Raw genomic sequence first — 24,645 nt, forward strand, 5'->3', positions numbered from 1 at the left:
ATTACAATAAAACATTGATAATGTTGTTTTAAAACTAAGTCAATATGCAGCCTTCAGGTAACATGAACTTGACAAGACTGTTTTGGGGAAAAGACAGGATTATAATTTCTTCCATGAGTTCAAACTATTGATATTCCTGAGGCTTTAAAGAAAAAGTCTCCTGATCTTTCTGCCTTTCTTCTTTCCCCTCCCTACGTCTCTTGATTTGCATGTCTCCCCAGGGACAGGACCAGTTGCTTAGACCCAGATAAATGCCAGTCCATGGTTAAGTCTCTGTTCAACAGCATCCAAGGCTAGTGCAGAAGATGGGGTCTCAGGCTCAGATCCTCTGGTGTCTTTTGCTCTGGATCTCAGGTGAGAGATCCTGCCTATGCCACACTGCTCATTGGCCATGTCTGGATTTTGTCTATGGGAGGTTAAGAGAGAGGAAGAAAATCTAGCCTATTCACCTCTGTTTGCTCATTTTGAGTCGAGAATCTAGGACAGTGAAATCATATGAATGGTGTCCTCTCTTCCTTTTCTTTATTCCAGGTTCTAGGGGAGCTATTGTGCTGACTCAGTCTCAAGATTTGTCAGTGTCTCCAGGAGAGAGAGTCACCATTAACTGTAAGACCAGTTCAAGTGTTGGTAATGAATTAGACTGGCACCAACAGAAGCCAGGAGAGGCTCCAAAGCTCCTGATTTATCATTCCACCAACCTACATGCTGGAGTCCCTGCTCGATTCAGTGGCAGTGGGTCTGGAACAGATTTTACTTTCACAATCAGCAGAGTGGAGGCTGAGGATGCTGCCGTCTATTACTGTCAGCAGGACAATCAGAGGCTTCTCACAGTGCTACAGACCAGAACAAAAACCTCACTGGTGCTTAGCTCTCCCAGCTGAGGCTTGTTCTTGGCAGCTATGAACAAAGGCAAGGGTACTGGTTATGCTTAAAAGATGAACTGGAAGGATGGCCTGGAACTGTCTTCTTTCCCCTTAGCAGTTCCATGCTGATGCTTTGTTCCCACCTTGAGTAAGATTCACATTATTCCCATGAGCCTTTCCTTTTACCAGAATCTGAGCACCAGTCCTCATGAGGATGCTTTCAGGAACATTAAGGACTCTCCAGACGTGACTTCAGACTTTCCCTCCCATGCCCCAGAAACCTCTTCCTCCTGAAATCTCACTCCAGCCCTGGCATTTAGACACTGGAATTAGCTACTGCCCCAGGAGGCCTCTTCCTCTCATTGGCTGACTCCTCTTAGAACCTCCACCAAACAGCAAAGCACCCAGGTCTGTCAGGCCTTCATTACTCTCCAGGCTGCAATCTTCATGTTACACAGGAGGCACAGGAGTTTTTGTACTCTGGCCTCTAACTGATGAGCACACAGGTCACAACAACTACACCAAATGTGAGACAGGTGGAAACACTGGAGGGAGGGCTGCTAGCAGGTGTTTTAGCATAGGTTCATTCTTCATCTGGGTAGCCAGAAAGACAGGCAGACAGCTTCAGACTTAAATAAACTGACGTTATTCTAATCTACTCTCTTCCATGGGTTCCTGATAAGGGGAGCACCAACTCCTACAGGATCCCCTAACTGCCCTTCTTGCAGGAACAGGTAAGAAGGTGGGGAAACAACCTCTATGTCTTGATGAGGTCAGTCGAGACAGACACAGCTTGTGCTGTCCCCTAAATTCCCTCTAGCTTCAGTGGGGACTAATTGAGGGACATGCATTCAGCTATTCATTATCCAATATCACTAGTCATTGACCAGTGCCCTTTGGATTTATAGGGCAAAAGAAAAAGAAGGCATTTTGTTAATATTAGACTCACAATTTTACATTTCCTCACCCCTATATCGCACTGCACAGTGGCAGTAGGTATTTACAATTTAAGCACAAATGTCTATATTATTTATCATTACATAATGCTGTGTAAGCATGGTGGAGGTGTTTACAAGTCATGACTCTGGGAACTATTATGTAACACATGGGTGGTAGAGATTGTTATGGTCCTGGGTTCTTGGGATGAAACTCTAAGAAAGAATAATTGAAATCCGCCTTACAAACACTGAATTTTTTTAACTTTTATGTCCTCCTCCCACCCTACTTCCTCTTTCCAGCTTTCTGTTATATCTTGCTTTCCCCCCATTAGGAAGTAAGCTTCTGGAAAAGAGGCAGGCACTTACTACTTGTTTTAGCATCACCAGCATGTGACATGGTGCCTGGCCCATAGGAAGCACTTGATAAATGCTTCTTGTGGACTTGCCATCAAATAAGTCCTGAGGATGATGGGCAGAGGCTCAGAGAGTATTGGGATAGAGAGGCATAAAAATTGTAGCCAGCGTATTGTTGTGAAACAGAAGGGGAGAGTCATTCCTGGGGCACTAGCCAGGGGAGGCAGATAGGAGAGTAGGCAGACTTGAGGACAAAAGGAGGTTGGGCAATGTCTCCTAAGAACAAAAGGAACTCAAAGTGTATTCAGGGCTCAGCTCACGCACTGCTTGTGAAATGTTCAGGAGGAACATTTACAGCTCAGATATCAGCGAAATATCTGTTTATTTATTGTTTGTTGATTGTCTAGACCTAAGAAAATGATGAAAACATGTCAGTAATGAAGACTAAATGTGAACGTGTGCCTGCTAATTTTTAAAAAGCTATTTGTTTAACATTTATTCACATTATGCTGGATAATTTTTATCATCAGCCTTCCAAGTTCTCTAGTCTTGGAGAACAATGTTTCTTTACTGCCTCATGACATATTACATATAATGTCAGAAGTGTGTACTTTTTGGTTTGGCTCAACAGTTTTTTCACTTTTCTTTTTAAAATCATTATGACAAGAAGTCTTGTTGAACTATGAAGTGATAAGTACATATTTATAAGTAAATATTATTAAAAAACTAAAGAAAACCATAGAATCATTTAAGGTCAAAATAAATAAAATTCATTATATGCAGTTTATTGTTCAATGTGTACTTTTTCAGAAATAATAATAACAGTAGCATTTGTATACTGCTTCAAAGTTTGCAAAATGTATTAAACATATTAACTCTTTTGATCTACATATTCATACTGGGAGGTAGGTGCGATTTTTATCCCCACTATAGAGATGAGTCAGCTGAAATAGACAGAGGAAAAGTGACTTGTCCAAAGGTTTCACAATCACTGAGTGTTGGAGGCTGGATTTTTGAATTCATGCCTTCCTGATTACAGGTCCAGTGCTCCATTCACTGCATCACCTAGTCATCTCTACGCAGCCTTGGTTTCAAAATCATTGAAATGTTCTTGTCTGGGGTACATTTTTAATCTGTAAAAGCATCTTCACTATTCTTCATAAAATCCTAGTACAGCAATAGATCTGATCCTGGAGTGAAAGAAAAAAATTGTCAGCTGGAGGCTTGAGGAGAGCGCTGTTGGACCCCGAGGCCAGGGTCTGTCTGTGAGAAAAGGCCTCAGCTATTAGTCTGTGCAGGAGGGATGGAGGGGAACAGAGACAGGACACAAAGATGCTGAGGAGCAACATGGGATAAATACTGGACAGTTATTGGACCCAGTCATTACCAGCCACGAGGGAGCAGGAGAAAGGAGCAGGGATGCAGAGAAGCTCTGATGCCCTGGGGAGGCCTGGCCAAGTCTCTGGGCACAGGGCTGCTGACTGATGAGCAACATTATGGTCTAGGGGAGAGAAGTCTCCCTTAACTTGTATATCAAACTCTAGGCCGTGAATCGTATGACCTTAGGGTTTTGGTTTGGTTTGGTTTTAATTTTTGGAGGCAGTCAGTGTTAAGTGCCCAGGGTCACATACCTAGTAAACAGCTGAAGTAACATTTGTACTCATGTTTTCTTGACACAAGGCCAGTGTTCTACCCACTGCACCGGCCAGTAGCCTCACCAAGGTGCTTTTAAAGGATCCCATGATTGCTCTGTTTGCATGGGAATACATATCTCAAAGTTCCTAGACAGTGTAGAGTCCATGACAAAGATAAATATGTTTTCCCTAGTGTATAGGGACACATTCAAAACTCCTCTCCTTACAGGGCACTTTTCATTAATGAATAAATTCATAAATTTTCAAAAAGCTGATTAGGCACTTGTTATGTACAAAACACTGTGCTAAGGGCTGGGGACCCAAGTGAAGCTGTAAGATGATCCCTGCTCTCTAGGAGCCCTTGCTGCAATATAGGGAAATGTCTCATAGAGGAGATTCCAGCTGCAAGATAGATAGAAAGGTCTCATGGTCCTCAGGGTACAGCAGCAAAGTGATAATTCATTTTCATTAATGTAATTCCTTATAATCAAACCATATTAACTTCTGAGACTGAACCACTTGCCATTTCCAAGGACTTTAGTAGTAGGAACTTGCTTCAGTAACCATGATAATTATACAGATGGGAGAAAAAATCCAAGACTATTTACATAAACATTAGGAAATCACTCCATTCTGTTGTACTGACTATAATGCCTACAAATTCCCCCCTTATGATCAGGCAGCCATGGTAATCACTGTGAACTATTGGTGAGTGGAAGAAGAATCTTGAGTGGTAGGCAAGTGTTTCAGGCTAGAGTGAAGGGTAACCCTGTTGTAGGCACTAGACATATATGTGAATCATATCCAGGAGGGTCCCAGTTTGGTCCTGAACTTTCTTAGCACCTTGACGTTTTCAGGGCTCATAGGGACAGGACAGGATCTAACACTACTAGGACACCCTCAACCCAGGGTCGCAAAAAGGCAACGCTGCACTCACACAGCTCAAGGTTCTGGGCTGTGCAAGGGACCAAAACGCAGGGGCCTGTCCTTTGGGCACCAGCCTCCCTCCCTGACCTGTTTTGCATGGCGCACTCCCAGCCCCTGAAGATATTGCTGAGAACAGCTACAAAAAGGCAGCTGGGGAGGAAGATGCTCAGCAGCTCAGGGTTCAGGCACATGAAGATGGGGGCCCAGGCTCAGCTGCTCTTTTTGCTGTTGCTCTGCATCCCAGGTGAGCCAGGAAGAGCAGAGACAGCCCTGCCTTTTGTCCCTCTGGGCACGGATCAGAATGTGTGGGATTCTGAGGGTCAGAGAGAAAATGGGGCTCTTCACTCAGGATCATGAGGGCAGCACAGGAAGAGTTAATTCCCAACACTGTCAGGGAGATTTCCCCTGCTGTAAGTATGGCCTTGCATATTTCTCACGATTTATCTTGTGTTTGTGATTCCAGATGCCAGAGGGGCCATTGAGCTAACCCAGTCTCCAGCCTCCCTGTCTATGACTACAGGACAGAAAGTTACCATGTCTTGCAAGGCCAGTCAGAGCATTAGCAACAGCTTACACTGGTACCAACAGAAACCAGGCCAGGCTCCTAGGCTCCTCATTCAATATGCTTCCACCTGGCCCTCTGGGATCCCATCACGGTTCAGTGGCAGTGGCTCTGGGACAGATTTCTCCCTCAAAATCGGCAGTGTGGAAGCTGAGGATGTTGCAGTCTACTACTGTCACCAGAGCTATAGCTGGCCTCTCACAGTGCTACAGTGCTGAACAAAAACCTGCCCAGGCAGCTGTCATGGGAGGCATCGCTGCCCAAGGCCTTTTCCCCTTACAACTCGTTGAGGAACAGCTTGCCAGGGCTGTCTTAGGGGAGGTTTCTAGGTCTCAGAGGATGATGCTGTGGCTGTGACCAGATCTGATCTGGATTTCCTCTCTAGTCAAGAAGCATGGAGTGACAAAATCTAAATCATTAGATAACGCCACAAAGATGGGCTTCTTTAACTTATAGCTAACCAAGAGTCCCCTTTCCAAATCTTCACCAACTGTTCTTATAACCTTGCTTGAAGACCTCCAGAGAGGGGGACAAGTCGCCTAGAGATCTAGGTGATACAGTGTATAGAGCACGGCATATTCTCTGGAAGACATGAGTTCAAATCAAACATCAGATACTTCCTAGCTGTTTCATGCTGGGCATATCACTTACCCTCTGTTTGCCTTAGTTTTCTCATCTGCAAAATGGGAACAGTAATACCACCAACTCCTAGTTTACAGTGAGGATCCAGTGAGATAATGATAGTAACATGCTTAGCACTGTGCCTCACACTGTGTGAGCACTATAGAAATGTTCACTATTCTTATTATTACCACCTCTAGTAATGGATCATCAATTACACTTTTACATGGTTCTTGCTGACAGGGAGTCTGTTCTTAGTTGACATCCAAAGCCTGCATCTCTCCGCCTTCGACTCTTTGCTCCTCTTGCTGGGGTTTGGTATCAGGCAGAAAAAGTCATGACTGTCTTCCTTGGAACAGACCTTTGGGTGCCTGAGGGCAGTCCTTATATGTCCCCATGGTGACTTTCCTCCATACTAAGCATCACTGATTCCTTCAGGGAACCTTCCTTCTCTTGGTCTCTGGTCCTTTCCCCATCCTGTCTTCCCCTTGCCTGCCTTCCTCTGGCTTGACAGCAGCCTAACTCCATTCTATAATTGGGTACTCAGGAGGGAAAGTGATATTTCAGAGGTGCTCTCACCAGGGCAAGAATGGAACACCCAGGGACCTATGAGGAAGTGGGTTCCCCACCACTTGACAGAGAAGGGATGAGCACAAGAGATATAGATACACATTTCAGGCATGGCTATTCTGTGGATTCAGTTTCTTTGACCATGTTTAGTTGTGGTTTCACTAAGGCAAAATACCATGAAGTCATTGCAGTCTGTGCAACAGTCCTTGGAGCCTGATCCTTCCAGTTGTATAGATGACCACTCTGCCCATGCAATGATGCCCCCTCTGTCATGTTGCTCCTAAGTTCACGGAAAGATCTCCCCAAACCAATGGGGCCATTCTTCACTTTTCTGGACATCACCAGGACACAATGGAGCATACTAATTGTCCAAGACTTGTTCCATTCTCTTACCCCCTGCCAGAGTTCTTGAACTGACATTTTGCATGATCTATTTTAGTGTATGCCCTCTTAATAAATCATTTTTTTCTCTTTGTTCTTCCCTGTTATTCCTCTCCATTGACTTCCCAGAGCACCATAGAGAAATCTAGACCTATAAGAACTGCTGTGAAAACATCACAACAAAAGTGAATGCTTCATCACTGGAATGGCCAAATTGGACTTGAGAGAAGAATGGAAAATTGGACTTTCTGTCCTTTCTGTTATATTGTGTTCAAAATGTAGGATGCATTTAGGTGTTCTAGTGTGATCTCTGCCAAGCCCTTTTGAGGGCTGTTTTCCACCTCTGGTGACCACCTTGTCCACCTAGCTCTCACCTGTCACTTGAGAAGTGGCCACACCACAGTAAACAGTTTTGGTAGATACCTGTGACTTCAGAAGTGGCCACACCATAGTAAACTGTTTTGGCAGATGGCCTAAAGCAGATTGAGGGTAACCAACTTGACTCAAATCCATTAATGAGTAAGTGGAGTGTCTCCTCCAAGCATAAGAAGACTTCCCCTGGTAGAATGGGTGGATGGAAACAGTTTGTTCCAATGACCATGGAGGCAACTGAGCCAGGTGCTGTGGAGTGCTAAGAGCTGGGTTAGACATGGAAGACACCAAGATCATCCTATGTGTCTTGCATCATCAACAATCATCTCGGTTTTTGTCCTGCCACCAAAATGTGATCACTTCAGGAGAGAGTGAAGCTGATGACTTTCTGCAACTCTACCTCACTTTAATCACATTTATGCGTGAATCAAAAGCCATCATCCACACCATGCGAACATTACAGCTATTTCAACGTCCTGTGGTGAGATGCAAGTGTTGAAGCCGAAAATGTGGATGCATTGGGACCTATGTCACAATCCTGCACACAGTTGGTCCAGTCCATATGGTTGTTTTTCATTGGCAGAAACAATGGTATTCAGCAGCTCCCTGGGTGTCTGAGCAGCCTTTTAAGGATCCCACTGCTCACCTTCTGGTGTGAGGAAAGGGCATCATCTGCTTACCCACTGCTGCCCTGATTACCATGGTAAGGGGAGAATAATCCTCTGTGATAGAAACACACACAGGCAAAAAATACTGTTAAAAAGTGCCTGCAAAAGTGATTGGACTCAGCAATGTCACATGGAATGTGCACACACTTAGAGATAACACAAAATCCAGTAGACTTGAAAGACAAACAGCTGTTGTTGCAAGAGAACTCAGCAGATATCACATCCAAATACCAGCCCTGAGTGAAACAAGGTTGGCAAATGAACGTCAGCTTACTGAAGTTGGAGTTGGATGCATGTTTTTCTGAACTGGTCATAGTGAAGGGGAGTCCTGAAAAGCTGGCTTACGCCTTGTGATAAAACTAATCTAGTTGACAAGCTTGTATGACTGGCAAAAGGAGTGGATAACAGGCTCGTGACAATGCTATTGTCACTTGCAGGAAAGTGTAACCCCACCATCATCAGGGCCTATGGACGCACAAGGATCTACCCTGATGAGGACAAAAAAAGGTTTTGTGAAGACCTAGAGATACATATAATCAATGTGCTGAAAGGGTCAAGCATATGATTCTGGGTGACTTTAATGCTAGAGTAGACTCAGAATTGGTCACTACGGAAGACTTGTACATCTCATGACCTTGTCATCATCCTCTTATCATTGTCTTTCATTTAGTTAAATGCAATAGAGTTTCATGGATGCACCCTCACAGCAAACATTGGCATCAAATAGACTATGTGATTGTAAGGAGAAGAGACAGAAAAGATGTGAGAGTGACAAAAGCAATGTGTGGTGTAGAGTACTGGACTGATCATAGACTTATCCTCTCCAAGATAAATGTTCACATTCAACAAAAGTGGCATGCCCAAGGCAAAATGTCTACCAGAAGAATCAATGTCAAAAACTTAGAGATCTTCTGTGAATGGGAACATTTTGTCACCAACTTGGGGGGATAGGTGAACCAAGACACAGTTGGCAAGAGTGGAGCACATAAGGAGAGGACAGCTTTCACAGATTTGGTGTAGAGCATTGCCTTTGCTCACCTGGGTCAGAACACTCAGAAACCCCAAGGTGGTTTGATGAAAATGATGGGGAAATTCAGAAGCTGCTAAATGAAAAAGTGATTTAAAGTGATTCCCTTTTATAAATGAAGACAAGAACTGGCTTATTCTATGTTGACTCAGTGTGGAGGGATTTCTTGTTGTCAAGAATTTCTCCACTGTTTAATCTCCAAAATAATACTGAATAGATAAACTGCAGTTGATCTACTATGATGTTCTTTCCACAGGCCTCTCTATAAAATGCCCAGCCCATTCTTGTGAAATAAAAGTGGAGAGTTATCCCTGGGGTGCTGGCAGCTGCCTGCCTGGGGGAGAGGGTTTGGAGTTTAAAGTCAAAGTTTAAAAAGTGTTTTTAAACATATTAACTCTTTTCCTCCACACATCCAAACCAAGAGTTAGGTGTCCTTTTTATCCTCAATACGAGGAAGCTGAAATGGAGGAAAAGTGATTGTCCAGGGTTTCACAAAGAGTAAGGGTTTGAGACTGAATTTGAATGAAGGCTTTCCTGATGACAGGTCCAGTATCCCATCCACTGCTCCACCTAGTCATCTCTAGTCACCCTTGGTTTCAAAATCAAGGACAAAATCTTGTCTCGGAGAACATGCTATATCTGTAAATGTATCCTCACTATTCTTCCCAATATCCCAAGATCTGATCTTAGAGCAAAAGAGATAACTGCCAGGCTGAAAAGGAAACGACCGTTGGCCCAAGATCTGCTTGTGAGAAAAGGTCTCTCATTTCCTGTGATCTGAGGGGAGATATTGGACTGTGTAGGGGAGCGAGAGACAAGACACAAGGATGGAGAGGAGCAATGGGGAACAATTACTGGACATTTACTGGGCCCAGCCATTACCAGGGAGCCATTGAGGGGGCAGGAGACAGGAGCAGTGATGTAAAGAAGCTCTAATGCCCAGGGGAGCCCTGGACTAGTGTCTGGGGATAGGCTGGGGACTGATGGGGAACATTACAGTGTACATGAGAGAAGTTTCCCTTAGTTTGTATTTCAAACTATGTATTGTGAATTGTGTGACTGTAGCGGATTAAAAAGAAATTGGAGGCAGTCGGGGTAAAGTGACTTGCCCAGGGTCACACAGCTAATAAATAAGGTTATATTGGAATTCTGCTACTCTTGTTTCCAAAGATGGTGATCTATATTCTGTACCAGTCGGCACCTCCAACTCCATGCTTTTTAAAGCATTTTGTAGCAACGATGATTGCATTGGAATTCGCATTTCACTGTTCTGAAATCATTTCTGTAGGGTCAAGAAGGGATAAAAATAACTTTTCTCTAGTACATAGGGGCCCATCCAAAGCTTATCTTCCTAGAGGGAACTTTTCCTAAAATAAAATAGCCATGAATCACAAATAATACTTGTCGCCCATTAGTGATGGAAGAAACACAGTTCTAAGAGCTGGAGACCCAAGTGAAACTGTATCATGTCGCATATTCTCCAGTAGCCCATGGTACTCTACATGGAGATGGACCATAATGCAGATTGTACCTGTGACGTGGATGGAAAGCCCTCATAATCCTAAGGGTGCAACAGCTCCTCTTTCTTAATGTAATTTCTTCTAATTAAATTACCTCAGTTTCTGAGGCTGAACTACTTGCCATTTCCAAGGACTTTGGTAGCAGGAACTTCCTTCAGTAACCATGGAAACTGGGCAGATGAGGGAAAAGATACAGTGATATTTACATAAATAGTAGGAAATGACTCCCTTCTGTTGTACTGACTCTAATGCCTACAAATGTCTGGCCCAATGATCAGACGCTCATAGCAATCACTGTGAACTAGTGGGGAGAGAAATAACCCTCATGAGTGTTGGACAGGTGCTTGAGGCTAGAGTGGAAGGGAACACTTTTGCAGTCACTGGAGATATATGTGAATCACTTCCAGGCAGGTCCCAGTCTGGTCCTGAGCCTGCTTGGCACCTTTGAGGTTTTCAGGGCTCATAGGGACAGGACAGGATCTAACATCACTGGGACACCATCATCCCAGGGTCCCAGAAGGGCAATGCTGCCCTCACACAGCTCAAGGCTGTGGGTTATCCAAGGGGCCAGATCTCGGTGGCCTGTTTTGGGGCACCAGCCTCCCTCTCTGACCTGTTTTGCATGGCTCACTTCCAGCCCCTGAAGTTCCTGGGGAGAGCAGCTACAAAAAGGCAGCTGGGGAGGAAGATGCTGAGCAGCTCAGGGTTCAGGCACATGGAGATGGGGGCCCAGGCTCAGCTGCTCTTTTTGCTGTTGCTCTGCATCCCAGGTGAGCCAGGAAGAGCAGAGACAACCCTGCCTTTTGTCCCTCTGGGCACAGCTCAGAATGTGTGGGATTCTGAGGGTCAGAGAGAAGATGGGGCTCTTCACTCAGGATCATTAGGGCAGCACACAAAAATTTGATTTCTAACACTGTCACAGAGATTTCTCCTGCTGTAAGTATGGACTTGCATATTTCTCACTGTTTATCTTGTGTTTGTGATTCCAGATGTCAGAGGGGCCATTGAGCTAACCCAGTCTCCAGCCTCCCTGTCTATGACTACAGGACAGACAGTTACCATGTCCTGCAAGGCCAGTCAGAGCATTAGCAACAGCTTGCACTGGTACCAACAGAAACCAGGCCAGGCTCCTAGGCTCCTCATTCAATATGCTTCCACCCGGCCCTCTGGGATCCCATCGAAGTTCAGTGGCAGTGGCTCTGGGACAGATTTCTCCCTCAAAATCAGCAATGTGGAGGCTGAGGATGTTGCAGTCTACTACTGTCAGCACAGCTATAACTTGCCTCCCACAGTGCTACAGTGCTGAACAAAAACCTGCCCAGGAAGCTGCTATGGGAGGCATCACTGCCCAGGGCCTTTTTCCCTTACAACTGGGTGAGGAACAGCTTGCCAGGGCTGTCTGAGGGGAGGTTTCTAGGTCTCAGAGGATGATGCTGTGGCTGTGACCATTTCTGATCTGGATTTCCTTCCTAGTCAAGAAGCATGGAGTGACACAATCTAAATCATTAGATAACACCCCATAGGTGGGTTTCTCTAACTTATAGATGGCCAAGAGTCCCTTTCCAAATCCTCACCAGGTGTTTTTATACGCTTCCTCTAGCAACCTAGGTGATGCAGTATATAGATCCTGGAATATTCTCAGGAAGACATGAGTTCAAATCAAATCTCAGATACTTCCTAGCTGTTCCATGCCGGGAATATCACTTAACCTCTGTTTACCTTACTTTTCTCATCTGGAAAATGGGAACAGTAATAGCACCAACTCTTAGTTTTACAGTGAGGATCCAGGGAGATAATGATAGTAAAGTGCTTACCACTGTGCCTGACCCTTTGTAAGCACTAGAGTAATGTTCACGATTATTATTACCACCTCTAGTGATGGATCCTCAATTACACTTTTCCAAGGTTCTTGCTGACAGGGAGTCTGTTCTTAGTTGACGTCTAAAGCCTGCATCTCTCTACCTTCCAGTCTTTCCTCCTCTTTCTGGGATTTGGTATCAGGCAGAACAAGCTATAACTGTCTTCCTTGGAACAGACCTTTGTATGTATGAGGGCAGTCCTTACATGTCCCCACGGTGGATTTCCTCAATGCCAAGCATCACTGTTTCCTTCAGGGAACCTTCCTTCTCTTGGTCTCTGGTCCTTTCCTCATCTTACCTGCCTGCCTTCCTCTGGCTTGACACCAGCCTAACTCCATTCTAAAATTGGGTACCCGGGAGGGAAAGTATTATTTCAGAGGTGCTCTCACCAGGGCAAGAACGGAGCACTCAGGGACCTATGAGGAAGTGGGTTTCCCACCACTTGACAGAGAAGGGATGATCACAAGAGATATAGATACACATTTCAGGCATGGCTATTCTGTGGATTCAGTTTCTTTGACCATGTTTAGTTGTGGTTTCACTAAGGCACAATACCATGAAGTTATTGCAGTCTGCTCAACAGTCCCTGGAGTCTGGTCCTTCCAGCTGTGCAGATGACCACTCTGCCCATGCAATGATGCCCCCTCTGTCATGTTGTTCCTAAGTTCACTGAAAGGACTCCCCAAACTAATGGGGCCCTTCCTCACTTTTCTGGACATCACCAGGGCACAATGGAGCATATGAGTTGTCCAAGACTTGTTCCATTCTCTTGCCCCCTGCCAGAGTTCTTGAGCTGTCATTTTGCATGATCTATTTTAGTGTATCCCTTCTTAATAAATCCTTTTATCTCTTGGTTCTTCCCTGTTATTCCTCTCCATTGACTTCCCTGAGCACCACAGAGAAATCTAGACCTATAAGAACTGCTGTGAAAACATCACAACAAAAGTGAATGCTTCATCACTGGAATGGCCAAATTGGACTTGAGAGAAGAATGGAAAATTGGACTTTCTGTCCTTTCTGTTATATTGTGTTCAAAATGTAGGGTGCATTTAGGTGTTCTAGTATGATCTCTGCCAAGCCCTTTTGAGGGCTGTTTTCCACCTCTGGTGACCACCTTGTCCACCTAGCTCTCACCTGTCACTTGAGAAGTGGCCACACCACAGTAAACAGTTTTGGTAGATACCTGTGACTTCAGAAGTGGCCACACCATAGTAAACTGTTTTGGCAGATGGCCTAAAGCAGATTGAGGGTAACCAACTTGACTCAAATCCATTAATGAGTAAGTGGAATATCTCCTCCAAGCATAAGAAGACTTCCCCTGGTAGAATGGGTGGATGGAAACAGTTTGTTCCAATGACCATGGAGGCAACTGAGCCAGGTGCTGTGAAGTGCTAAGAGCTGGGTTAGACATGGAAGACACCAAGATCATCCATTGTGTCTTGCGCCATCAGCTACCATCTTGATTTTCATCCTGCCACCAGACTGTGATGACTTCAGAAGAGAGAGTGAAGCTGATGACTTTCTGCAACTCTACCTCACTTTAATCACATTTATGCATGAATCAAAAGCCATCATCCACACCATGCAGACATTATAGCTATTTCAATGTCCTGTGGCGAGAGGCAAGTGTTGAAGCAGCAAATGTGGATGCATTGGGACCTATGTCACAATCCTGCACACAGTTGGTCCAGTCCATATGGTTGTTTTTCATTGGAAGAAACAGTGGGATTCAGCAGCTCCCTGGGTGTCTGAGCAGCCTTTTAAGGATCCCACTGCTCACCTTCTGGTGTGAGGAAAGGGCATCATCTGCTTACCCACTGCTGCCCTGATTACCATGGCAAGGGGAGAATAATCCTCTGTGATAGAAACACACACAGGCAAAAAATACTGTTAAAAAATGCCTGCAAAAGTGATTGGACTCAGCAATGTCACATGGAACGTGCACACACTTAGATATAACACAAAATCCACTAGACTTGAAAGACAAATAGTTGTTGTTGTAAGACAACTCAGCAGATGTCTCATCCAAATATCAGCCCTGAGTGAAACAAGGCTGGCAAATGAAGATCAGCTTACTGAAGTTGGAGTTGGATGCATATTCTTCTGACCTGGTCACAGTGAAGGGGAGTCCCCAGAAGCTGGCATATGCTTTGTGATAAAACTAATCTAGTTGACAAGCTTGTATGCCTGGCAAAAGGAGTGGATGACAGGCTCATGACAATGCTATTGCCACTTGCAGGAAAGTGTAACACCACCATCATCAGGGCCTATGGACCCACCTGATGAGGACAAAAAAAAATTTCGTGAAGAACTAGAGATACATATCATCAGTGTGCTGAAAGGGTCAAGCATATAATTCTGGGTGACTTTGATGCTAGAGTAGGCTCAGACTACCATTATTTCCAGGGAGTTGTTGTAAACTGAAACAGTAATGGTCACTATTGAAGACTTGTATATCCATGACTTTCTCATCACCTTCTTATCATTGTCTTTCATTTAGTTAAATGCAATAGAGTTTCAAGGATGCACCCTCACAGCAAACACTGGCATCAAATAGACTATGTGATTGTAAGGAGAAGAGACAGAAAAGATGTGAGAGTGACGAAAGCAATGTGTGGTGTAGAGTACTGGACTGATCATAGACATCCTTTCCAAGATAAATGTTCACATTTAACAAAACTGGTATGCCCAAGGCAAAATGTCTACCAGAAGAATCAATGTCAAAAACTTAGAGCTCTTCTGTGAATGGGAATATTTTGTCACCAGCTTGGGAGGATAGCTGAGCCAAGACACAGTTGGCAACAGTGGAGCAGAAAAGGAGTGGACAGCTTTCAGAGATTTGGTGTACACCATTGCCAATGCTCACGTGGGTCAGAACACTCACAAACACCAAGAGTGGTTTCATGAAAATAATGGGGAAATTCAGAAGCTGCTAAATGAAAAAAGAGAATTCCTCAGGATTTTTCTGCATGGTAGTTCATTCATCTCAAAAAGGCAGCATTTGATTTCATCAAAAGTAAAGTCGAAACAAAGCTTGAAGATATGCAATATTCCTGGCTCGGTAAGAAGGTTGATGAAACTTGGTTTTATGCTCATAGTAACATTCTGAAGAACTTTTATGATTCGCTGAATGCTATTTATGGGCCAAAGACCTAAGGGCCAACTCAACTACTCAGTGCTGATGGTGTCACATTGATTAGTGATAAAGATATGATGCTGGAGAGATGGGCTGAATGCTTCCATTGTGTTCTCAACAGTCAATGCTGAGGATATTGGTCATTTAAATCAGGTTGAACTCAGTCCCTCCTTATCTGAACTTCAAACTGAAGAAGAGGTTTTTGAGTCCTAATGAGCTGCATTGTTGCAGCAAAGCACCTGGTGCTGATTCTTTCCCAGCTGACATGTACAAGGTAGTGGGACCATTGCTCATACAAAAGCTGACTGAAATTTTCCAGGTTACATGGCAAGAGGAGGCTATCGCTCAGGAGTTCAGGAATGCTTCTATTATCCAATTGTATAAAGGTAAAGGAAATAAATTATCCTGTGACAATCACAGGGGGTGTCTCTCTCTCAGTCACTGCTGACAAGGTTCTTGCTAGAGTCCTCCTTGATAGGCTGATCCTTCACCTGGAAGATGGTCATCTACCTGAGAGCCATTATGGCTTCAGAAAAGGCCAAGGAAGAGTCGATATGGCGTTTGCTGCCCTACAACTTCAGGAGAAATACCAGGACCAGAGCACAGGTCTGTACATAATGTTTGTAGATCTGACCAAGGCCACTGATACTGGTAGTCATGAAGGCTTATGGAAAATTACGTCAAAATTTTGTTGCACATAGAAATTCATCAGCATTGTATGTCAATTTCATGATGGCATGCTTGTGAGGGTTCTGGATAGTAGACAATGCTCTTGTACCTTCCCAGTCACCACTGGAGTGAAACAAGGCCCTGTGCTTGCCCCCATGCTTTTGAGCATGATGTTTTCAGCCATGTTGTCAAATGCTTTCAATGAGGATGATCATGGCATCAAGGTCAGCTACCACACTGATGGTAAATTCTTCAATTTGAAAAGACTACAAGCCAAGACTGAAGTGGAGGGAATGTTAGTGTGTGATTTTCTGTTTTCATATGATTATGCATTCCATGCAATCTCTGAGGCTGAGATACAACAAAGTATGGATCAATTCTCTCCTATTTGCACCAATTTTGGTCTAGTAATTAACACCAAGTAAACAGAGATGTTCCATCAGCCACCACTATGCCATCCCTACCTGGAAACACCAGTTGCATCAAATGGAGAAGTTTTGAATGCTGTGGATAAGTTCCCTTACCTTGGTAGTGTACATTTACATTGACAGTGAGGTTGATGCACACATTGTCAGAGCTGGCTCAGTGTTTGGGAGACTCTGAAGAAAAGTTTGGGACAGAAGAGGTATTAGACTGACTACCAAACTGAAGGTCTACAGAGCCATTGTGCCGAGTTACATGCCTGTGAAACCTGGACCGTATACCAACGTCATGCCAGGAAATGGAATCGCTTCTATTTGAATTATCTTAGGAAGATTCTGAAGATCATCTGGCAGGATAAGGTACCAGACACTGAAGTCATTACTATAACTCTGCATCAAAGAGCACAACTCTGATGGGCTGGCCACATTGCTCAAATGCAAAATGTACACTTGACAAAAAGACTATTTTATGGAGAACACACACAGGGCAAGTGATCACATGGTAGTCAGAAGAAGTGATACAGAAACAGTCTCAACATCTCTCTCAAGAACTGTGGAATTGATTATGTGACATGGGAGACACTGGCACAGCACAGCTCAGCATGGCATGCCTTCATCAGAAAAAGTGCTATGCTCTATGATCTAAGCAGAATTGAAACAGCTCAGAGCAAATGCAGGATGTGCACATTTAGAGAATCCACCCCAAATGTTCACATGGATTATTTCCCCCAACCTGTGACAGAGCATTTCAAGCTCTTATTAGTCTGATCAGCCACAGCTGGACACCTTGAAATATGACTCTAATACAGTGATGTCATTTCTGTCCTCTTCAAGAACAAAGGACAACACCAACCAACTAACTATATTGTGCTGAGTTCTTGAACTGTTCCCACCTACTTTTAATTTTTTTTAACATTACTTATACTCCTTTGAGTACAGGAACAAGCAGAGATAACTTTGTAAACATGTAAAAAGAAATGATATAAAAAATTAAGTCAAAAGTCAAATTCATCATAATATGGAATTGATGAATAGATCCATATGGATGGATTCTCTTGGTTGAAAAGAAAGTCAGATTTGAAACAGTGTCCCATCTTTCTTTTTTTAATCTTTTATTTCAGAAAGGGTCTTATTGAGTAGAAGAACAGGATTGGATGTGTTTGTAAATTAATATTAAAAGCTTAATATAAAAATAAAAATATTTAAAAACCAAAATGAACAAAATAGTCACATAGAATATATAAGTAGTTATATACCCTTTTGGGGAAAAAATAACTTCCCTCACTCCTCCTAGACCAAACACAGATCCTGCCTGAATGCTAAAGGAGAAAGAATCAACACACTGAGTTTGACTGAAGTTCTTTGAGGACAATAGGGCATTAGCCTCCTTTTGAACCTACTGTGTTTAGCACAGCTCCTACCACACAGTAGGTGCTTATCCAATGATACCTGATTTATGAACTGATTAATCTTCCCCTACTTCTCTTGTCCTGTCCTCACAGAAGTTCATCTCCTCAGGTCAATCTCATGTGCTATGGCCTTTCTCAGTTTCTCTTGGCATCTCAATCACACCAGTGTAACAGAGAGGGTAGCCAAGAACTTAAGAGTTATAGAAACCAAAGATGTATATTAAGATCTATTTTTAAAAAATAAGTATTCTCCCTTTTTCCATACCCATCCCCCACTACTCACATGGAGGATTCATTTCTTTGGTTTTGGACAATCTGATTCTGTCAAGGACTGTTGCACATTACTCTCCTTTATGAATTCTAAGTTGTAGTCAAACTCTTCTAGGTGGAATGGCCTATACATGGCATTCCATCTCCAGGGTAAGGCAGTGGAAAATATGGGGGGGGGGGGGAGGGGGACCCTAGCCACTTACTAGACATTTGGGAAATGTTTTCATCTAGTCAGTTTTTACATTTCTAAAATGAAGCTGAAATCTAATTCCTCCTCTTCTTCCTCCTTCTCCTCATCTACTATTATTCCTAAAATGCCTCTGGACATTGACAAATTGCGTTCTGAGTTGGATTTTTCCCTTAATCTCCTCCTTACACTTTCTTCATCACCATCACCAGCATCACCATTATCATCAATGAGTTGATACTGCTTATAAATCTTCTTCAGAAAATGCTGTAAATCAACTCCTAATCCAAACTGTTTTTACCCTTGATTTCCATTCTTGTCCACTTGGCCTGTAAATTAAACATTTATTTCCCCACTTTGAGGGCACTGTTTAGTCTCTTTTCATCTTCTTTATATGACAATGGAGTTTTATGGGGTGAATATTCATACGAAATCATTGTAGCTGCCTCTGTCACTTTTTCCATCTGTTTATTCAGTGACAATAACTTGTTTGAAAATGTCACGATGGAATTGTTTTAAATGTATGTCTCACCTTTCTTGTTTGCGCAAACAAATAAGTAGAAAGACGGTACAGGGAATTGATATTGAAATGAGTTTTCCATCAGAAATGAATAATTTCCTATCTCTGGAAAATGAGATCAGTATCTTATTTTTGTAAATTTATTTGGTGCTTATCATGTTCAGCACCTTCTCCATCTTTTCTCAAAGAAAATATGAGGATTCTGTGTACTCTACAATCCTTGAAATTTCCATTCCTTATTCCTGATCTGCATATTTTCCTGCATTTAAAGTGATTCCCATGTTTTAACTGAACACAACAAGTGGCTTATTCTATGTTGACTCAGTTTGGAGGGATTTCTTGTTGCCAAGAATTTCTCTACAGTTTAATCTCCAAAATAGTAGTGAGTAGATAAACTGCAATTGATCTACTATGATGTTCTTTCCACAGGCCCCTCTATAAAATGCCCAGCCCATTTTTGTGAAATAAAAATGGAGAGTTATCCCTGGGATGCTGGCAGCTACCTGGCTGGGGGAGAGGGTTAGGAGTTTAAAGTTAAGTTTAAAAAGTGTTTTTAGACATATTAACTCTTTTCCTCCACACATCCACACCAAGAGTTAGGTGCCATTTTTATCCCCAATATGAGGAAGCTGAAATGGAGGCAAAGTGACTTGTCCAGGGTTTCACAACGAGTAAGGGTTTCAGATTGGATCTGAATGCAGACCTCCCTGATTACAGGTCCAGTATCCCATCCACTGCACCACCTAGTCATCTCTAGTCACCCTTGGCTTCAAAATCATGGACAAAATCTTGTCTGGGAGAACATGCTTAATCTGTAAATGTATCCTCACTATTCTTCCCAATATCCCAAGATCTGATCTTAGAGCAAAAGAGAAAACTGTCAGGCTGAAGAAGAGCGGACTGTTGGCCCAGGATCTGCTTGTGCGAAAAGGCTTATCACTTCCTCTGATGTGGGGGGAGATATTGGACTGTGTAGGGGAGCCAGAGACAAGACACAAGGATGAAGAGGAGCAATGGGGAACAATTACTGGACATTTACTGGGCCCAGCCATTACCAGGGAGCCATTGAGGGGGCAGGAGACAGGAGCAGTGATGTAGAGAAGCTCTAATGCCCTGGGGAGCCCTGGACTAGTGTCTGGGGAGAGGCTGGGGACTGATGGAGAACATTACAGTCTACATGAGAGAAGTTTCCCTTAATTTGTATTTCAAATTATGTACTGGGAATTGTGTGACTGTAGCGGATTAAAAAGAAATTGGAGGCAGTGGGGTAAAGTGACTTGCCCAGGGTCACACAGCTACTAAATAAGGCTACATTGGAATTCTGGTTCTCCTCTGTCCAAAGATAGTGATTGATCATCTATGCCACTGGGCTCCTCCAACTCCATGCTTTTTAAAGCATTTTCTACCTACTATGTTTGCATTGGAATTCACATTTCACTGTTTTGAAATCATTTGTGTAGAATCAAGAACAGAGAAAAGTCAGTTTTCTCTAGTACGTAGGGGCCCATCCAAAGCTTATCTTCCTAGAGGGAACTTTTCCTAAAATAAAACAGCCATGAATCAAAAATAATACTGGTTGCCCATTAACGATGGAAGAAACACTGTTCTAAGAGCTGGAGACCCAAGTGAAACTGTATCATGTCGCATATTCTCCAGTAGCCCATGGTACTTTACAGGGAGGTGGCCCATAATGGAGATTGCAGCTGTGAAGTGGATGGAAAGGCCTCAAAATCCTCAGGGTGCAACAGCACCTCTTTCTTAATGTAATTTCTTCTAATTAAATTACCTCCATACCAGAGGCTGAACTATTTGCCATTTCCAAGGACTTTGGTAGCAGGAACTTCCTTCAGTAACCATGGAAACTGGGCAGATGAGGGAAAAGATACAGTGATATTTACATAAATAGTAGGAAATGACTCCCTTCTGTTGTACTGACTCTAATGCCTACAAATGTCTGACCGATGATCAGAAGCTCATAGCGATCACTGTGAACTAGTGGGGAGTGAAATAACAATCCTGAGTGTTGTACAGGTGCTTCAGGCTAGAGTGGAGGGGAACCCTGTTGCAGTCACTGGCCATACATGTGAATCACTTCCAGGCAGGTCCCAGTCTGGTCCTGAGCCTTCTTGGCACCTTTGAGGTTTTCAGGGCTCCTAGGGACAGGACTGGATCTAACACCACTGGGACACCCTCATCCCAGGGTCCCAGAAGGGCAATGCTGCACTCACATAGCTCAGGACTCTGGGTTATCCAATGGGACACATCACTGGGCCCTGTCCTTTGGTCACCAGCCTCCCTCCCTGACCTGTTTTGCATGGCTCACTCCCAGCCCCTGAAGCTCCTGGGGAGCGCAGCTACAAAAAGTCCGCTGGGGAGGAAGATGCTGAACAACTCAGGGTTCAGGCACGTGGAGATGGAGGTCCAGGCTCGGCTGCTCTTTTTGCTGTTGCTCTGCATCCCAGGTGAGCCAGGAAGAGCAGAGACAGCCCTGTCTTTTGTCCCTCTGGGCACAGCTCAGAATTTGTGGAATTCTGAGGGTCAGAGAGAAGATGGGGCTCTTCACTCATGGTCATGAGGGCAGCACAGGAAGGTGTATTCCCAAAACTGTCAGAGAGATTTCCCCTGCTGTAAGTATGGACTTGCATATTTCTCACCATTTATCTTGTGTTTGTGATTCCAGATGCCAGAGGGGCCATTGGGCTAACCCAGTCTCCAGCCTCCCTGTCTGTGTCTGCAGGAGAGACAGTTACCATGTCCTGCAAGGCCAGTCAGAGCATTAGCAATGAGCTACACTGGTACCAACAGAAATCAGGCCAGCCTCCTATGCTCCTCATTAGAGATGCTTCCACCCGGCCCTCTGGGATCCCATCACGGTTCAGTGGCAGTGGCTCTGGGACAGATTTCTCCCTCAAAATCAGCAGTGTGGAAGCTGAGGATGTTGCATTCTACTACCGTCACCAGAGCTATAATTGGCCTCTCACAGTGCTACAGTGCTGAGCCAATACCTGCCCAGGTAGCTGCTATGGGAGGCATCACTACCCAGGGCCTTTTTCCCTTACAACTGGGTGAGGAACAGCTTGCCAGGGTTGTCTTAGGGGAGGTTTCTAGGTCTCTGAAGATGATGCTGTGGCTGTGACCAGATCTGATCCGGATTTCCTCTCTAGTCAAGAAGCATGGAGTGACACAATCTAAATCATTAGATAACACTCCAAAGATGGGCTTCTCTAACTTATAGCTGACCAAGAGTCCCCTTTCCAAATCCTCACCAAGTGTTCTTATAACCTTGCTTGAAGACCTCCAGAGAGGGGGACAAGTTGCCTAGAGACCTAGGTGATGCAGTATATAGGGCCCGGCATATTCTCAGGAAGACATGAGTTCAAATCAAACCTCAGATGCTTCTTAGCTGTTTCATGCTGGGCATATCACTTAACCTCTGTTTGCCTTAGTTTTCTCATCTGGAAAATGGGAACAGTAATAGCATCAACTCCTAGTTTTACAGTGAGGATCCAGTGAGATAATGATACTAACATGCTTAGCACTGTGCCTGACACTTTGTGAGCAGTAGAGAAATGTTCACGATTACTATTATTACCACCTCTAGTAATGGATCACCAATTAGACTTTTGCATGGTTCTTGCTGACAGGGAGTCTGTTCTTAGTTGATATCTAAAGCCTGCATCTCTCCACCTTCCACTCTTTGCTCCTCTTTCTGGGGTTTGGTATCAAGCAGAACAAGTCATGACTGCCTTCCTTGGAACAGACCTTTGGATGCCTGAGGGCAGTCCTTACATGTCCCCATGGTGACTTTCCTCCATGCTAAGCATCAGTGTTTCCTTCAGGGAACCTTCCTTCTCTTCATCTCTGGTCCTTTCCCCATCCTGTCTTCCCCTTGCCTGCCTTTCTCTGGCTTCACACCAGCCTAACTCCATTCTAAAATTGGGGACCCAGGAGGGAAAGTAATATTTCAGAGGTGCTCTCACCAGGGCAAGAATGGAAGACCCAGGGACCTATGAGGAAGTGGGTTCCCCACCACTTGACAGAGAAGGGATGAGCACAAGAGATATAGATTTCAGGCATGGCTATTCTTTGGATTCGTTTGCTTTGACCATGTTTAGTTGTGGTTTCACTAAGGCAGAACACCATGAAGTCATTGCAGTCTGTCCAACAGTCCTTGGAGCCTGATCCTTCCAGTTGTATAGATGAACACTCTGCCCATGCCATGATGCCCCCTCTGTCATGTTGTTCCTAAGTTCACTGAAAGAACTCCCCAAACCAATGGGGCCCTTCTTCACTTTTCTGGTCATCACCAGGACACAATGGAGCATATGAATTGTGCAAGACTTGTTCCATTCTCTTACCCCCTGCCAGAGTTCTTGAACTGACATTTTGCATGATCTATTTTAGTGTATGCCCTCTTAATAAATCGTTTTTTTTCTCTTTGTTCTTCCCTGTTATTCCTCTCCATTGACTTCCCTGAGCACCACAGAGAAATCTAGACCTATAAGAACTGCTGTGAAAACATCACAACAAAAGTGAATGCTTCATCACTGGAATGGCCAAATTGGACTTGAGAGAAGAATGGAAAATTGGACTTTCTGTCCTTTCTGTTATATTGTGTTCAAAATGTAGGGTGCATTTAGGTGTTCTAGTATGATCTCTGCCAAGCCCTTTTGAGGGCTGTTTTCCACCTCTGGTGACCACCTTGTCCACCTAGCTCTCACCTGTCACTTGAGAAGTGGCCACACCACAGTAAACAGTTTTGGTAGATACCTGTGACTTCAGAAGTGGCCACACCATAGTAAACTGTTTTGGCAGATGGCCTAAAGCAGATTGAGGGTAACCAAGTTGACTCAAATCCACTAATGAGTAAGTGGAGTATCTCCTCCAAGCATAAGAAGACTTCCCCTGGTAGAATGGGTGGATGGAAACAGTTTGTTCCAATGACCATGAAGGCAACTGAGTCTGGTGCTGTGAAGTGCTAAGAGCTGGGTTAGACATGGAATACACCAAGATCATTCACTGTGTCTTGCGCCATCACCGACCATCTTGGTTTTTGTCTTGCCACCAGACTGTGATGACTTCAGAGGAGAGAGTAAAGCTGATGACTTTCTGCAACTCTACCTCAGTTTAATCAAATTTATGCATGAATCAAAAGCCATCATCCATACCATGCTAACATTACAGCTATTTCAACATCCTGTGGCTAGAGGCAAGTGTTGAAGCAGCAAATGTGGATGCACTGGGACCTATGTCACAATCCTGCACACAGGTGGTCCAGTCCATAGGGTTGTTTTTCATTGGAAGAAACAATGGGATTCAGCAGCTCCCTGGGTGTCTGAGCAGCTTTTTAAGGATCCCACTGCTCACCTTCTGGTGTGAGGAAAGGGCATCATCTGCTTACCCACTGCTGGCCTGATTACCATGGCAAGGGGAGAATAATCCTCTGTGATAGAAACACACACAGGCAAAAAATACTGTTAAAAAATGCCTGCAAAGGTGATTGGACTCAGCAATGTCACATGGAATGTGCACACACTTAGAGATAACACAAAATCCAGTAGACTTGAAAGACAAACAGCTGTTGTTGTAAGAGAACTCAGCAGATATCGCATCCAAATACCAGCCCTGAGTGAAACAAGGTTGGCAAATGAAGGTCAGCTTACTGAAGTTGGAGTTGGATGCATGTTTTTCTGAACTGGTCACAGTGAATGGGAGTCCCCAGAAGCTGGCATATGC

General features: G+C 44.0%; 4 gene segments (V, D, J or C); all 4 read left to right on the plus strand.

The window, feature by feature from the left end:
• The first annotated feature begins 221 nt into the window (after positions 1-221).
• Positions 222-1,524, plus strand: LOC140521629 (probable non-functional immunoglobulin kappa variable 6D-41). The segment is given in 2 exon segments: positions 222-354; positions 532-1,524. Coding segments are annotated over 2 exon segments (399 nt in total).
• Positions 1,525-4,812: 3,288 nt separating this feature from the next.
• On the plus strand, positions 4,813-5,496 carry LOC140520213 (immunoglobulin kappa variable 3-11-like). The segment is given in 2 exon segments: positions 4,813-4,960; positions 5,180-5,496. Coding segments are annotated over 2 exon segments (465 nt in total).
• A 5,637-nt stretch (positions 5,497-11,133) lies between these two features.
• Positions 11,134-11,743, plus strand: LOC140520218 (immunoglobulin kappa variable 3-11-like). The segment is given in 2 exon segments: positions 11,134-11,207; positions 11,427-11,743. Coding segments are annotated over 2 exon segments (372 nt in total).
• A 9,565-nt stretch (positions 11,744-21,308) lies between these two features.
• Positions 21,309-21,906, plus strand: LOC140520223 (immunoglobulin kappa variable 3-11-like). The segment is given in 2 exon segments: positions 21,309-21,371; positions 21,590-21,906. Coding segments are annotated over 2 exon segments (366 nt in total).
• The last annotated feature ends 2,739 nt before the right edge of the window (positions 21,907-24,645 follow it).

This window comes from Notamacropus eugenii, chromosome 1 (genome assembly GCF_028372415.1).
Source record: "Notamacropus eugenii isolate mMacEug1 chromosome 1, mMacEug1.pri_v2, whole genome shotgun sequence".
Classification (NCBI taxonomy): domain Eukaryota; kingdom Metazoa; phylum Chordata; class Mammalia; order Diprotodontia; family Macropodidae; genus Notamacropus; species Notamacropus eugenii.